The 17,539-nt window shown below is 42.7% G+C and overlaps 1 protein-coding gene across 1 annotated transcript in view; it reads right to left on the bottom strand.

The window, feature by feature from the left end:
• Positions 1 to 17,539, bottom strand: part of LOC147020138 (microtubule-actin cross-linking factor 1-like) — a 212,772-nt gene that overhangs the window by 173,941 nt on the left and 21,292 nt on the right. Inside the window, exons 3-7 of the mRNA XM_085895175.1 lie at positions 15,284 to 15,399; positions 15,086 to 15,192; positions 7,504 to 7,623; positions 7,312 to 7,407; positions 746 to 873 (exon numbers count right to left, since the gene is read on the bottom strand). Coding sequence (XP_085751301.1) covers positions 746 to 873; positions 7,312 to 7,407; positions 7,504 to 7,623; positions 15,086 to 15,192; positions 15,284 to 15,399 — 567 coding nt within the window. The remainder of the gene's footprint in view (positions 1 to 745; positions 874 to 7,311; positions 7,408 to 7,503; positions 7,624 to 15,085; positions 15,193 to 15,283; positions 15,400 to 17,539) is intronic.

The following is a 17,539-nucleotide window of genomic DNA, read 5'->3' as shown; positions in this document are numbered from 1 at the left end:
TGTATCAGTGATGACATGCACAGAAGAGACTTCTTTAATGACATCATTTTCAAGAGACTGGTTTGGTAGAACCGACGCGCTATAAAGAGTATTGTACATTGACAACTATGATAATAAGGCACTGTCAGATGTCCTTAAAAACAAGAGGTTTGCAGAGAGAAGCAAAATATTAAAAGCTATGATAGTGTTAACGGTTACACACACAACAGACTGTGCATCTGTGAATAAAAACAAATTGGCTTCACATATATTGGTTTACACAACAATGAATAAAATGGAAATGACCACCGTAACTACGGCTATGGATGATATTATGGTGTTTTCATTGTCAATAGTGAGAAAAACAAGTGGAAAACACACAAACACCAAACTGGATGGCATTGTGGTTCGAGCATTCACGCTCTGTTTGGGAGGACGGCAAGGTGAGTCCGACCTCGGCCGAGTCATAGCAGAGACTAAAAATGATACATGCTGCTTCTTCGATTGATGCACAGGATCCCTTTTAAATGTGCAAAATACCAAGATGGCCTGCGCTTATCTTTTAACTTTTCTCCAGTTCTGGAAACCGATGATATCATCTCTTACCAAAAAAAAAAACAAAAAAACAATGCCTTATTGTGATAGTTACTCAGTAATCTTCACTTTACAAGAACTATCAATACAGATGTGCATGAAATCGCTGAGGATTAGGTCACGATCTACCTTGAAGGACCAGTTTTTAACTGAAAAACAAACAAACACCAACCGTTCAATCTCGAAGTGCAAAACTGTGTCTCTGTCTTCCATGGCCTTCACAAGTTTGTCCCACTCCAGGTCCACATCGTCGGGATGGAAGCCGGTATCCAAGTGGATACGCCCAGACTGGAACCAAGCCTGTGCGAGATTAGAACAAAATTGGAAAAAATAAATAAAATAAAACTTAAAACAAAACTGTACATCTATCGATATGGTGAAAGGTTGGCATCGCCTTCGACACCTCACGAAACAAAATAATAATTATATTAACAAAAATAAGAATATGGTCACGATACCACTTTGTTGCTATCAATTAATCCCTGTACAGGAATTTCCCTGGAATGTAGCACCCGAACTACTTTTGGAGAGAGAGAGAGAGACAGAGCGAGACAGAGCGAGACAGAGCGAGACAGAGCGAGACAGAGCGAGACAGAGCGAGACAGAGAGACAGAGCGAGAGAGAGATCGAGAGACAGAGAGAGAGATCGAGAGACAGAGAGAGAGATCGAGAGACAGAGAGAGAGATCGAGAGACAGAGAGAGAGATCGAGAGACAGAGAGAGAGATCGAGAGACAGAGAGAGAGATCGAGAGACAGAGAGAGAGATCGAGAGACAGAGAGAGATCGAGAGACAGAGCGAGAGAGAGATCGAGAGACAGAGAGAGATCGAGAGACAGAGAGAGATCGAGAGACAGAGAGAGATCGAGAGACAGAGAGAGATCGAGAGACAGAGAGAGATCGAGAGACAGAGAGAGATCGAGAGACAGAGAGAGATCGAGAGACAGAGAGAGATCGAGAGACAGAGAGAGATCGAGAGACAGAGAGAGATCGAGAGAGAGAGAGAGATCGAGAGACAGAGAGAGATGGAGAGACAGAGAGAGATAGGGAGACAGAGAGAGAGATCGAGAGACAGAGAGAGAGATCGAGAGACAGAGAGAGAGATCGAGAGACAGAGAGAGAGATCGAGAGACAGAGAGAGAGATCGAGAGACCGAGAGACAGAGAGAGACCGAGAGACAGAGAGAGACCGAGAGACAGAGAGAGATCGAGAGACAGAGAGAGATCGAGAGACAGAGAGAGATCGAGAGACAGAGAGAGATCGAGAGACAGAGAGAGATCGAGAGAGAGATCGAGAGAGAGATCGAGAGAGAGATCGAGAGAGAGATCGAGAGAGAGATCGAGAGAGAGATCGAGAGAGAGATCGAGAGAGAGATCGAGAGAGAGATCGAGAGAGAGATCGAGAGAGAGATCGAGAGAGAGATCGAGAGAGAGATCGAGAGAGATCGAGAGAGAGATCGAGAGAGAGATCGAGAGAGAGATCGAGAGAGAGATCGAGAGAGAGATCGAGAGAGAGATCGAGAGAGAGATCGAGAGAGAGATCGAGAGAGAGATCGAGAGAGAGATCGAGAGAGAGATCGAGAGAGAGATCGAGAGAGATCGAGAGAGAGATCGAGAGAGAGATCGAGAGAGAGATCGAGAGAGAGAGAGATCGAGAGAGAGATCGAGAGAGAGAGAGATCGAGAGAGATCGAGAGAGATCGAGAGAGATCGAGAGAGAGAGAGAGATCGAGAGAGAGAGAGAGATCGAGAGAGAGAGAGAGATCGAGAGAGAGATCGAGAGAGAGATCGAGAGAGAGATCGAGAGAGAGATCGAGAGAGAGATCGAGAGAGAGATCGAGAGAGATCGAGAGAGAGATCGAGAGAGAGAGAGAGAGAGAGAGAGAGAGAGAGAGAGAGAGATCGAGAGAGAGAGAGAGAGAGAGAGAGAGAGAGAGAGAGAGAGAGAGAGAGAGAGAGAGAGAGAGAGAGAGAGAGAGAGAGAGAGAGAGAGAGAGAGACAGAGAGACACGAAGCAGACACAGAGATTAAATCGAATTTCCTGGTAACTCTAACAGATGCACAGATGGCATGATGAGAGGTTTCAGATAAATACTGAAGGATTTTCAAACATGGGATCAGGAATAATTATAGTGCTGCTGTGCAGGTGATACAAGCTGTACAGGTATCACCTGCTGTACAGGTGATACAAGAACAAAATTGAGAACTTCAGGCTAAATTATATCCTTCATGCAAGCTGTTGAATCCCTGGAACAGCAATCGACACACGACGGAGAAAACCCGCAAGTCTTGGAAAAGGTGTGCAGGTGGATCCTCTCAACAAGTTAAGGTGAAAAGCGCTGCTGGCTCTCCCTACGGTTCCATTAGAATCTGTACTTCATGAGCCTCGCTCGTTCCAGAAGATACGGGAGATGGTATTGTAATCGGTGTTGGTGTGCATTGGTGTGTGCGCAAGGGTGTGTGTGTGCATGCGTGTGTGTGTGGGTGTGTTGGCATGTGTATGCCAGTGTTGGTGTGTGCATAACAGTGTCGGTGTATCTGCACACAAACTTTAATATCGCACATCCAAGAGGACTACTTTCCTCTATGCAATTACTTCCGAAGCATAGTTAGATAAAGTTATGCAAAGTAACCTTCACATTTCACATCAAATTTAACAAAGTTTATTTTGTACCTTGATTGCGTCTGTCAAAGTTATCCACACCCATCTCCGAGTGTGTTTGCTTGCCCCGTTTGTGGTTTGAGACATGTTGCAAGGCCTACAGCTTGACCGGCACGCCCAACGGGTCTTTAGAAGCACGTTTAGAGAAAGTTGTCAAATATTTAAACACTGTTGTTTTTTAACATCTAATTTAACTACAAGTTGATTTTAGACCTCAATGCGCATTATGTCCAAGTTAGAGACTATTAATCCTGTGTTTTACAATTTGTGTCATCTCTTCACCTTGCATCTACCGGTGTGTCTGCTGTTGTTAAGGGCCACACTTTTCTTTTCTCTACTCCATACTAAAAAGGATTGTTCGGAAGTGATGGGAAATCTACTAGTTCACATCAAAATTATGTAAAAATAATGATTTGACAGGTAAACCTTTCCTGTACACAAACCATTACCGGTGTATTGTTCATGATGTATATATGGATGGGAAAATTTATTCTGTGACTAATTCACCTCTCACACTTTCCAAAAATAAACAGTAAAAGTTATTGTAACAATGCTGTGTCAGCGAGTGAGTGAGTGAGTGAGTGAGCACTGGTTCTCAGATATACTGTAATATACTGTATGTACCCCAGCGAAGCTCTGCATTGTTAAATGCCGTCTCATCTTCAAGCTATGTTCACAGTTGTTGCTTTTTTTTTTTTTCAAGACTTCGTTGAAGATCAAAACATGAAATTCTTCTTTTCTCCAACAACCTCATCTGAGATCACCAATTTGGTTTCAGACCAGGACACTCCACCTTGGACATGCCGCTTCAATCTATTCACTTAACAATGCATCAGGGTCATCTCTGGACATATCTCATGCTTTTGATACAGTCAGGCATCCTGCCTTACTCTCCAAACTCTCTGCCTATGGCATCTGAGGCCAACACCACACATGGCTGACTCACTTCCTCGACTCTCGTATCCAAGGTGTGGCACTCAACGGAATCCTTTCATCTCCTGTCCCTGTCAAGGCTGCCCAAGGTAGTGTTCTGGGCCTAGTCCTCGTCCTGATCTTCATCAATGATCCCTCTGACTCTCTGAAAAATCCTCTTTATTTCTTTGTGAATAACTCCACCCTCTGCCATTACATCGCTCATCCTTCAAACAGGCAGGCTGCAGCCTCTTCCCTCTCTTCACACCTTGACAGAATCACAAGCTGGTCAAACGCTTGGAATATGTCTTTCAATCCTGACAAATCTCACACTCACTCTCCTTCTCCCTCTCAAAAAGGACCATCAGGTAACCCTACCTGCCACACAAATACTTTCATCACAATCCTCTTGAGGAAGTTCAGTCATTCAAATTCTTGGGTCGACTATCCACCAAGATCTTTCTTGGGCAAACTACATTTCAACGTTGGCCTCCAAAGCCAGCTGCCGACTGGGAATCCTCCATCGTGCAAAGTCCTTCCTTGGCACACCTGAACTCCAATCCACATGCAAGGGCTTCATCTACAGCTTGGTGGAGTACTGCTCCCCCCTCTGGGCTAGCTCCCCTGCCTCACACCTTGCTGAGCTTGATGCCATGGAAACGGAGGCCTTCTTCAAGATTCAAGAATGGAATCTTCTGCAATGATGCTGAGTCGATGGGCCTATCACTTCACCATCACAGACAGGCTGGTGGTCTCTGTCTTCTACCGCCTCCTTCCTGGTCTTGCACCCTCTGCTCTTTCCATGCTTTGTCCCCCCAGGTTTCTGCAGGGCATACACTGTGCACCATCAACCCCCTTCTGGTGAAACTCCAAAAATCCAGAATCACGGCTCAGCTACATTAATTTAGTCCTCTTTTTTGTGCCTGTAGAACCAAATTCCAGATTATCTTCAATCTCATTCTTCCCTCCAGTTCTTCAAGACAGCTGTTCACCACCATCTCGCACCATCCCCAATCCTAAACCATGATCTTTTCTACCCTCATTAACCCCACCCAAGCCCTCCTCCATCCAAATTTTCAGTTTTCCTTCCTGATAGTTTCCTATTGCATAAATATTATCCACCTCATGCATCCTCTCCTGCACCCACCATTATTCCTCACACCCATTGTTTGTCCAAGTCTGCCTCTAGTTTGGCCTTCAACTCTGCTGTTGGTGTTTCCCCCCTCTCTCTACTGTCCCTTTTGTGCCTTTACATCCTGATCCGTTCAGTGTTCTCATACTTGCTCTTCCACGAGCCTCGACCATGCATACAAAAAAAAACCCCGTCTTTGATTTGGCTTGGAAGGCACTGGTCGCGTGAAATAATTGTCAGGATTTTTTGTTGTCATTTACATTGTTTATAAGCAAGACTAAAGTGAATGCCAAAAAACTTCTGACAAAGAATAACTGCAATTTACAACAAGAACGGAAGGAAACATTTTTTTTTGCTTCATTGCTTCCAGAAATCAAAAATGTTAAAAATAAAGAATTTATAAGCAGAGCATGAGAAACAGGCTATATTGCTCAATACATATATATATATATATATATATATATATATATATATATATATATATATATATATATATATATATATATATATATATATGTATACACACACACACACACACACACACACACACACACACACACACACACACACACACACACACACACACACACACACACACACACACACACACACACACACACACACACACACACACACACACACACACACACAATATGGCCAAAAGTATGCGGACACCCTTTCTAATGAGTGGATTCGGCTATTTCAGCCACACCCATTGCTGACAGGTGTATAAAATCAATAACACAGCCATGCAATCTCCATAGACAAATATTGAAGGTAGAATGTGCCAAACTGAAGAGCTCAGTGACTTTCAACGTGGCACTGTCAAAGGACGCCACCTTTTCAACAAGTCAGTTCCTCAAATTTCTGCCCTGATAGATCTGCCCCGGTCAACTGTAATGCTGTTATTGTGAAGTGGAAACGTTGAAGAGCAACGACAGCTCAGCCACAAAGTGGTAGGCCACAACAAGCTCACAGAATGGGATCACCAAGGGCTGAAGCACGTAGCGCAGAAAAATCGTCTGTCGTCGGTTGCAACACACACAACGAGTTCCAAACTGACTCTGGAAACAAAATCAGCAGAAACACTTCGTTAAGAGCTTCATGAAATGGGTTTCCATGGCTGAGCAGCCGCACAGAAGTCTAAGATTACCATGTGCAATGCCAAGCGTCAGCTGGAGTGGTGTAAAGCTCACCGCCATTGGACTCTGGAGCAGTGGAAACACGTTCTCTGGAGTGATGAATCACGCTTCACCATCTGGCAGTGCGATGGACGAATCTGGGTTTGGTGGATGCCAGGAGAACGCTACCTGCCTGAATACATAGTGCCAACTGCAAAGTTTGGTGGAGGAGGAATAATAGTCTGGGGCTGTTTTTCATGGTTTGGGCTCAGCCCCTTAGTTCCAATGAAGGGAAATCTTAACGCTTCAGCATACAATGACATTCTAGATCATTTTGTGCTTCAAACTTTGTGCAAGAGTTTGGGGAAGGCCCTCTCTTGTTTCAGCATGACAATGCCCCCACCCCCCCCCCCCCATGCACAAAGTGAGGTCCATACAGAAATGGTTTGTCAAGATCGGTGTAGAAGAACTTGACTGGCCTGCACAGAGCCCTGACCTCAACCCCACCGAACACCTTTGGGATGAATTGGAATGCCGACTGCAAGCCAAACAATCACCCAACATCAGTGCCCGACCTCACTAATGCCCTTGTGATTAAATGGAAGCAAATCCCCGCAGCAACGTTCCAACATCCAGTGGAAAGCCTTCCCAGAAGAGTGGAAGCTGTTATAGCAGCAAAGGGGGAACCAACTATTAATGCCCATGATTTTGGAATGAGATGTTGGACGAGCAGGTGTCCACATACTTTTGGCCACGTAGTGTACATGATTGTGTGTGTGTGTGTGTGTGTGTGTGTGTGTGTGTGTGTGTGTGTGTGTGTGTGTGTGTGTGTGTGTGTGTGTGTGTGTGTGTGTGTGTGTGTGTGTGTGTGAGATATATTCGACATTGGAAATGCACATGGCAATCACACTTCACCTTCAACAGCCGAAAAATATCTTCCACTTTGTTCTTCTCGGTGAGTTTCATTTCAAATTCAGTGCTTTTAAATTGGACAAAGGTTGAATAAAGTGCCTGCAATGAAGAAGAAACCAACATGAAGCAAGTTGTGAAACATTATAACACCGCAAGGAAATCACAATAACTAGCCAATCAGAGCTATGGCCTTACTTTTAATGTGCTGAGATCATCCGGAAAAGTTCTGTCCTCCATGATGGAAATTTGCCTCAAAATCCACATGAGTAGAGAACTCACAAGCTCACGATATTCCTTGTATTTCACATTGGCCTCCTGCAGGGTGGGGGAGTGGGCAAGAGGGAGGTGCAGTCAGCCATGTTGAAATGAGAAAATTACAAAAACACTTGCAAACGGCAAGAGGTAAAGATAATCTTTACAATAAAGATCTGTATAGAAATTATATTAAAGAAAATCTTTACCTCTCTCCGTTTGCAGACATCAGTCAACAAGGATGTGCTACCCACCTCACAAACCAGCAATGTTATTATGAGTTTAAGTGCTGATGTGAAGCTCAGTACGTGGGCCGCACAACACTAAGATTGGCTGATCGGATCAAACAACACGTCCCCTTGGTGATTCGAAGAAAGATTGTGAGGGTGAGAACACAACCAGTGCAAGCATGTAGAAATATCCAGAAACCACCGACCACTGTGTCTGCTTCATCTGCCATTGAACAGCACCTGGTTGCCAACCCTATCTGTGCAGACCAGTACAATGCACATATGTTCAGGATATTGAGCCGAGGTCGGAGCTCGTTTCATTTATGTATGTTGGAAGCAACCTTCATCCTCACCACCAATCCAATATTATGTCGTCAAAAGGAATTTGTACGATCTCTGTGTCTCTTTCAGCATGGAAAGATCAAGGGAAGTAGAGTAACAAATGGTGAATTGACCTTCAGGGAAACCCATCCCCCCTCTCTCCAGGATGCAGTTGCAAACGTCAATCATCGACGAACTCTGCTCCAGCCAATGGGAGCTCGAGGTGAAGATGATGAGCCGACCAATGGGCGTTTGGATTAACCGTGACGTCATTACGGTTGAACCAATCAGTGTCTACCTTATTGAGACCTGCGTATAAAGCACACGCCTTCACTTCCTCCTTCAATTGCTGCGATTTTTACCCTGAAGAGTGCAGCACGAAAGGCTTTGGTCACTATTATGTCCTCTGTTTGCATCCATATCCATATGTATGTATGTGTATATATATATATATATATATATATATATATATATATATATATATATATATATATATATATATATATATATATATATATATATATATATATATATATATATATATATATATATATATATATATATATATATATCCTGGTGTTGGCACAGTGGTTAGGGCAGCAGCTTGGGATCCAAAAGGTCCTGAGTTCAAGCCCCGTTGGGCCACTGAATTAATACACCAGGGGGTTGACTCAGCCTGTCATCCTTCCGAGGTCGGCGAAGTGAGTACCAGTGTACTGGGCCGGTGTATACCCCGGTTAAAATAGGTGTACCATATCCCTGTGTCGTAAGAGGCGACCAGGGTTGCGTCAGGAAGGGCATCCGGCTTAAAACATGTGCCAAATCACAATGCGGCTCATACAGATGATCTGCTGTGGCGACCCCTAACGGGAGCAGCCGAAAGAAGAAGAAGATATATATATATATATATACATATATATACATATATATATATATATATATATATATATATATATATATATATATATATATACATATATATATATATATATACACATATATATATATATATACATACACACACACACACACACACACACACACACACACACACACACACACACACACACACACACACACACACACACACACACACACACACACACACACACACCAAGAAAAATAATCATGGTTTAAACAAGATTACAAAGTGGGACTGAGGCCATGGTAACCATCAAAGAGACATAGTTTAAACCTGCCATTGATACTTCTCAGTTCAGCCATAATGACATTTATGTGTGCATGTTTAAAATAAAATATAAATATATATATATATATATATATATATAGAACTTCACACTCGAGAAAAAACAGTGGTGAAGGTGTTTGTAGGTATGGTGTGTGAATGAACGCTGGTGTTCTAATATCAGTATTGCTCTCCAGACATGGAGCTGCTGACAGTTGATATCTGCCCCTTTTACCTGCCAAGGTAATTCGCAGTTATTTGTTGAGGTCGTGTACATCAGTGCATTTGCTGCCATAAAAATTAACGACGTAACTCAAGACTTGGAAAACTGGCTCTCCTGAGGCTGTGAAGTTGATCAGACCTGACTTTAATGAGCGTGAGCTAACACACACGCACGCACGCACACACACACAATCATTGATATGTCAATGTTCCTCCAGTAAAACGGGGCCTGGGGGGGGAGGGGTATCGGATTCTCAATAAATGTTACAGAAGTGTTCCAGGAGCATATAAAGCCATCAAGAAAGTGGAACTGGGTCTTTCAGAACATATCGGAATAACAAACCCTGGGTTAAACAAAGCTCTTTGCATTATTTTTACAGGAAAAACAAGTTTCATTTAGAAATGGCAATTTCATGGAAACGAAAAGAGTGCAAAAGGGAGTAAAGAAACTGGTTGCTCGTTGTAAGACAGAATATGCAGACAGGATTGAACAGAAATTGAGATCAAAGAATGTCAAACAACTGTGGCATGGTATGAAGAAAATGACAGGATGTGCCAAAAAAAAAAAGAAAAAAAAGTTCGATAGCACAAACTTCTGACAATACGTTAACTCCTGCCAAAGACAAAAAAATATTTTCTCCATTTGACAAAAGGATGACTTTACATTAGCTCAGGATAATCTATCGAGACACATCGGATAGTCCAGTGGAATCCTGACTGACCGTGTTTTGCAGTATATACAATGTTTTATTGCAATTCCTGTAACTCATGTATACTGATCTCAAAACAAAACACCTTTGGGGAATTTTTTTTATTGCCATTTGAAAAAGGGAACGTTTTTGAGCGATTGTCGACATTTTGTCGACTCGTCTAAAATATATTTTTATGAATCAGTAGTACCTATGTCCAAATTAGCTTGACTATTTACAGCCTGTTACCATATATTACATAGAAATTTATGGTAAAATCATCCAGGGGCAGAATAATGCACTTTATATCACATTTTGTTGTGAATAGCAAATAATGTCGGTTTAAACGAGAATATGCGCCAGTAGATAATAAACAACTTGCATATATATATATATATATATATATATATATATATATATATATATATATATATATATATATATATATATATATATATATATATATATATATATATATATATATATATATCAGATGCTTAATTCATGGTACACCCATGATGAAAATTTGTGAAAATACATAGATTACAGACACATTGAAATAAACATGAATGCATACTCCTGTAACATAAAATCTGATCAAGCCGGTGCTCATCATGACGATTTTCGTACGGGCAGAATGTGAAGGGGACTGGCCTTTGCACATGTGGGCAGTTCACCAGATGATCCCCTACTTCTTTGCTTCTGGACATACAAACTATGCCAGGTATGGGTTCTACTACCTGCGGTCTATGGAGCGACTTCCTGATGACATCTTGGAGGACTTCTTTCGGGGACAACATGTCATGCGTCCCTCCCGTGGGCTATGGAATGGATTATGGTCAGACATGTTCATCGAAACTACCTTTATGCGGTATGGTAAAGGCCCGGGTGGACTGATTGGGATCACACTGAAACCAGCCACTGTGACGAGATGGGCACTGAGCCTGCACATCTGCAGCACACTGCTGAAAGGCTTGTCGCTGATGACAGAACAGGGAGGTCAGGATGCTGTGACGAGCCACAAAGAAGAGAATCCAAGCAGAATAGCCAAAGATGCCAAGGACAGATGTAAAATCCAAACCAAGTTGAGCGCTTCGATTGATGCACTGAAACCTGAAAGCCATCCTGATTGTCTTGTCAATATCGTGACAGGACAGTTCACCTCCGATAAAGTGAATATAGCAAAATCACTTGTCATCGGCAACAAACAGATGCAGGAATTTGAATCTTCTTGGCCAGAAGGGTTCCACAGTGTTATTCTGAACGAAGTTGTTACGATGGCTGTGAGCAAGAAGCACATAAAAGTGTATGGTTTGCCTGTCTATGACACTGAGCTCATATACACAAGGGTGATTTGCCTCCAACAGTCCAGGGAAATATACGTGAAGGATGTACTGTCGTACGAACTGTCACCAGTTCCTTCCTCAATGTTTGAAGATAATAGTGACATGAGGATCACGACAACAAAATCCACACTCAAGAAAAAAACTACAAGTTGACCGATCGAGTGGACTAGTATGTAGTCCACAGGTAACAATCATTGATGGTTGTGCACTACTATTGGTTGTACAGTGGCCAGCCAGCAAAACAGTACAAGACTTTGCCAACAACTTCTCCAAGAACATTATCAACTGACTGCTGATGACTGAAGTCCATTTGATTTTTGACCGGCACTATGATGAAAGTGTCAAAAACATGGCAAGGTTCAGCCGTGCTGGCAAGGATGCAAGTAGGCGACACCAGCTTTCACCATAAACATCACTGCCACCACAGAAAGTGACGCTAACAGTAACAGCAAACAAGGTCCAGCTCATTGACATCTTGTGTGAAGACTTGTCGAAGAAGGTCACAGAACTACCAAGGAACACACCGAAACTCGTCATCACTGCCAAAGACCCAGTCCTCATAGAAGTAAGCAGCGGTACTAAGAGGACGAGACAGGCGCTCAGAACAACACATGAGGAAGCTGATGTCATGATAGCTCAGCGGATAATACAGTTGGCGTCAACTAGGATGAAAAGCATATCGGTTGTGTGTGACGACACTGACGTCTTCGTGTTGCTCGTCCATTTCTACCATCAACAGAAACTCACATGTGAAGTAATGATGGTGAGTCCCATTGCTGGTCGACAAATTTTGGACATCAAGGCGACATCACAGCAACAGGGAGGAAATTCAGAGCAACTCCTTGCAATACATGTGATGACCGGCTGTGACACGGTTTCATATATGTGGGGCACAGGAAAGGCAACAGCACTGAAACAGATGCGACTCAGTCATCTGTTACCAAGTCTTGGAGATCCTGAAGCAGAGATGAATGAAGTTGTTTCCGAGGCCACAAGGTTCATTGGTGCTTGTTATGGATCCAAACAGACAAGCAATATGTCAGCCATTCGTTATGATGTATGATCCTCCAAGATGTCAAACAAGAAGATGACAGCTGCACCTAAAGTGAAGACGCTTCCTCCCACAACTGAGTCGTTCCTTCAGCATGTATACTGGGCACATTGCCAGATGATCATCTGGAAGTCTGCTTTGTCCCCTGACCTACCCAGTCTGGATCCTGTTTGGTATGGCTGGTCGAAGGATTAATCTGGTCAATGGTTGGTTCCAGTGACAGTGGCAGACAAGGTGCCACCTGTTCCTGTTGAAGTTCTGCAAATCATCAAATGTGGATGTTCATCAAACACGCCATGCTCAACAGCCAGATGTGGATGAGTTGTGGCCCAACTCGCCTGCTCCATGTTCTGCAGCTGCAATGGGAGTGACGACTGCTGCAATGAGCGAACAAAAACCGGCAACTCCCACGCTGATGACGAGCTCGATGACGAGTCCGATGACACGTAAGCTTAATGACTATCTGTAGTTATTTCCTTTCAGCCATCGCATATTTCAATTTTGCATCAAATATTACGATGTTTATGTGTGGAAAAAAATGTATATTGTGTTCGAAAGAAGGTTATATTGTTCAATGATTAATGAAAATAACACAATATGATATAGTATAGGTCAAATAAACGTGCTGTGTGCACAGTACCTGTGTGTGTTCAATATCGGAGGATTTAATACTGTCCGAAAAGTAGGCATATTTTGATTAAAGATTCATTTTTTTAAATGTGTATAAAAAAATTTCCCCTCTAATTTCCCCTAAAAAAAAAATTTCCCCTAAAAATAAATAAATAAATAAAAAAATTAAAAATTTGGCATCCTCTTGATTTTTTAATCAGTGGATATCAAACTCCTGGAAACAACAATAAAACATTGTATATACCAAAAAACACACCTCAGCCCAATATCGTACTTTTTCCACTGGACTAGGAGATTCTGCGAGGGAAGAGAGAAGATTTGAACCTCGTCACTCTGGAGTTGGAAAAATTATTCCAGTTTCCTTCTGTCTGGCTGCTCTGGAGTCATTGTGTGTGTGTGTGTGTGTGTGTGTGTGTGTGTGTGTGTGTGTGTGTGTGTGTGTGTGTGTGTGTGTGTGTGTGTGTGTGTGTGTGTGTGTGTGTGTGTATGGAGGGTGAATCTTGCAAATCGTTGTTGAAAGGTTCACTTGGCTGTGCCTGGATCGATTTGAGGGTAGAGTAGCAACAAAACCCGAATCCTATGCAGATTCCTCCTGATGACTCCATCTTTGTCTATTTGGGCTCCTCCTGACACTCAAGTGCTCTACTTGATCAGTTATTTGATTAAAGATTGTTAAATCCACCAAGGCTGCGAGGCCAAAAGGCCTGTCCAGACGGATTTTTAAAGTATGTTATCGGGAATTGGCTTTGGTTTTTCATTCACCGTTTCAATGGTCAATGGACTCTCGAGTCGTTCGGAAGTTGCGGATTTTTAAAGTATGTTATCGGGAATTGGCTTTGGTTTTTCATTCACCGTTTCAATGGTCAATGGACTCTCGAGTCGTTCGGAAGTTGTGGAAGTCTTCTATCAATGCAGCTGTACCCACAATACCCAAATCGTTCGTTTTTAATCATTACAGACCGATAGCATTAACTGCCGTACCCATTAAATATCTGTAAATGATCATGAGAAACATCCTTGTGGAGCAGACGAAGGCGCGCATGGATCTTTTTCAATTAGCTTCTCGGAAAGAGAGAGGTGTTGAAGATGCAGTCGTAACTCTGCTGCATAAAGTGTATGAACCCCTTGAGAAAGCAGCGTCTTATGCACGAGTTCTGTTTATCGATTTCCCATAGCCTTTAAATGCAATTCCGGCTCATTAATTGATGGAGAAGTCGCCGTATTGTCATAAACCTCTGAAGAAAGTGCTTCGTTTGCATTGTGTGTTGAAGTATTATTTGGATAATAACGAATGCCGTGATGCTGTCGCAAGTTTTATTATTGATCGTTCATCGCGTTTTGGTTGTATTTTGATGCTCATGTAATGTTGATCGATGTTTGGTATTAACCTTTTCTATGTTAAATGACTGGGAAGATGAATTTCGTGTTTTACGTGATCAATAAAATACGTCTTAAGTCTAAAGTCTAAGATTAAAGAGATTTCATAAATATAAGTATTTTTCAGAAAGAGCTTTCACAAATGTATGAAAAAAATGTGAATGTACAATATTATCACGAAAATAAAAAATGATCAACCTGTGTCATGCATATTCCTTTAGACCAGCTGTCGATTACGTATCTAGTGGACTTGTAGGGACGAGATTGTATGCAAATGAGAGGTGGGAATCAAGGTTTCCACGGTGTTTGAATACGCCATAAACGGATGGTCCCACGAGTACATATTAACTGATGATCGCAAATAATTTTCCTTTTACATCGATTCAGATAATATGATTATACACAATTAAACGAAAATTTACTGCATTTGGAAAACAAAACAACAAAAATCAATCAGAAATCCTAATACTTGCCTCCGCTGTAAGACCGCCTACGACATCAGGGATTTTGGGCATGACGTCGTAAAGCGAGGAGACGTACGTGATGATGGACTTTTCATCCGGAGAAGACACATCAATATCTGGGAAGGAAATAATTATCAGGGAGTCAGAGAAATCCTTCTACATGTGTAATTATGCATTCTGTGAAAATGTCAACAACTGGAAGCCTACCTTCGGGGTCGAGGAGTCTAGTGACCCCAAGTTCTTGTTCAGCTATGAGGAAAGCCTGTTCCAGGTTTTGCCGGTTGTCCTGCTGTTCAACCATGTGCATGTCCACAAGGTCTGGCCTGCGAATAAAAAGACAATTTTATTCTTCAAGTATTAACTTGCTTAGATTTCAAAACTTACACCAATTACCATCAAGATAAAAGTACATTACCTTGAGGATGGATGGTCCCCATCCATAAATGTTTAGAGTGCACAACAGCTGAATTTATGAATACCAAGACTGACATGAGGAGAGACTGGTGAGGAAGTTAAGCTTCAAAAGAGAATCGACCTCAAGATATTGTGACACCATGTTCAAATACCACTGTACGTAATCTCCTCATGACCTTGATTTAAAATTATACGTGGCCATCTCAGAATCACCTAGTTAATGATGCAAAATGCATTTATGTCATTCATCTTCAAGTGAGAGGATGGCACACGCACACGCACGCGCACGCACGCACGCACGCACACGCGCACGCGCACACACACACACACACACACACACACACACACACACACACACACACAGACACACACACACACACACACACACACACACACACACACACACACACACGTCTGTGTTTGAGTCCAGTCACAAGTCCAACCCCTCCTCGTGATGGTGAAAGGGTGTAATTGAAGTTACTTAGTATGAACCAGCTAATGGGGCTGTAGCAATCGAGGCAAGTACCAATGTGGGTGCAAGCATTAAGAGCTGCATGACGGCATGACTTCGCAGTGAACGTAAAATATTTTTGTCTTCTTTTCATACCCATTACCTATTGAACTAACACCAGGTGGGTTGACTCAGCCTGTCATCCTTCCGTGGTCGGTGAAATGAGTACCAGCTTGCTGGTAACGGGGGCTCTGCATCAGCAGCACAGCCACGCTCCCAGAAAATTATGCAGCCGAGCAGGCATACGCTGCATACAAATCCTTACTACAATTCATGGACCGATGTTTGTGTGTTTCTTTGCTTCTTTGTTTGTCGCGTCACTCCTCCTACAGTTATAGGCTGATTACATCCAGATTTGCTACATAGGAGCAGCATGACCCACATTAATGTATTGGGTTGTCTTTATCCTTGCCGGTGGTCTTGGGGGGGAAGTGTGTGTGTGTGTGTGTGAGGGGGGGGGCACAAATTCTCAATGTCAATGTGTATCTTCTCACGCTGCTTCCATGTGGGAGAGGGTATTACAAGTGTCCACCATTTATAGTGCAGTCAGTATTTCCATCCCCACGTTTTCCAGTGCAGTGAGGTGTTTGGTACGTTTTTACTTCATGCATGTAACTCGGGGTCCCCCCCCCCCGCTATACAGAGCTGTCCGTTGCCTATATACCACCCCAATAAAAGGTATGCAGCAGAAAAACGTGCTTGGAACAAGATCGCCCATGGGGGTGGGTACTCTGCTCGTAAATAAAAAGTTGCAGGAAGAATAAGGAGAAGTATTTAGAGGAATTATCGATATTCTGCCACTTGGATTACTGTGTGCAAATTTACTGTTAATAGCAGGCTAAGGCTCATGGATGAGCTTGTAAAGAATTCACAGGCAGGACAAAGACATTTGCAGACATCATTGTAGCTTTACGTAAATTGCAAGGATACGAATAAACAATAGAAAAATACGTAGTACATGTGATTTGAACCTGGGTTCCCTGCATCATGAATCAGGGGTCATATCGGAAAACAAACAGGCTGGGTTGGCCTGATTGTGCTGACTGACAAGTATCAACAGGACAGCACTGCAAATATTTCTCCACACTAGTAGCATGCCCAATCCTGCAATGGTGCCTTGGGGATCATCATACTTGTATCAAATGATAGCCCCATCATCGCTGGAGCTTGAGAATGCTATTTCAAAAATGTCAAGCACCTGACAGGTGCTGGCCATGCATTAGTGGAAACGTTGACACCAAAATACAATACCGGCAGTTACTTGATTTAACAAATTTTTAATTTTCCAGTTTTTCGTTTCTGGCAGCTTCACTTCACTTTGTGACCTGCTTCCAAAGTAAAGTAATCCGTTGTGGATTTGCCTCTGCTGCATCGATTGTTGTGCACTTTTCGTTGTGTCGGTTATTGTTCATATCGTGTGTTCACTGCTGAACCTTTTATGTGCCAATTTGGTGATTTTGATCTGCCGTGCCTGTCTCGACAAGTTTGGCATCCCTCTGGCTGACTTGGACATCAACTCATCATGCCTCCTCCAATTG

This window comes from Eptatretus burgeri, chromosome 9, assembly GCF_056783735.1.
Source record: "Eptatretus burgeri isolate ZD-2024b chromosome 9, Ebu_testis_v1, whole genome shotgun sequence".
Taxonomy (NCBI): Eukaryota; Metazoa; Chordata; class Myxini; order Myxiniformes; family Myxinidae; genus Eptatretus; species Eptatretus burgeri.
The sequence above is the reverse complement of the archived record's forward strand: the minus strand, read 5'-3'. Positions and strand labels throughout refer to the sequence as shown.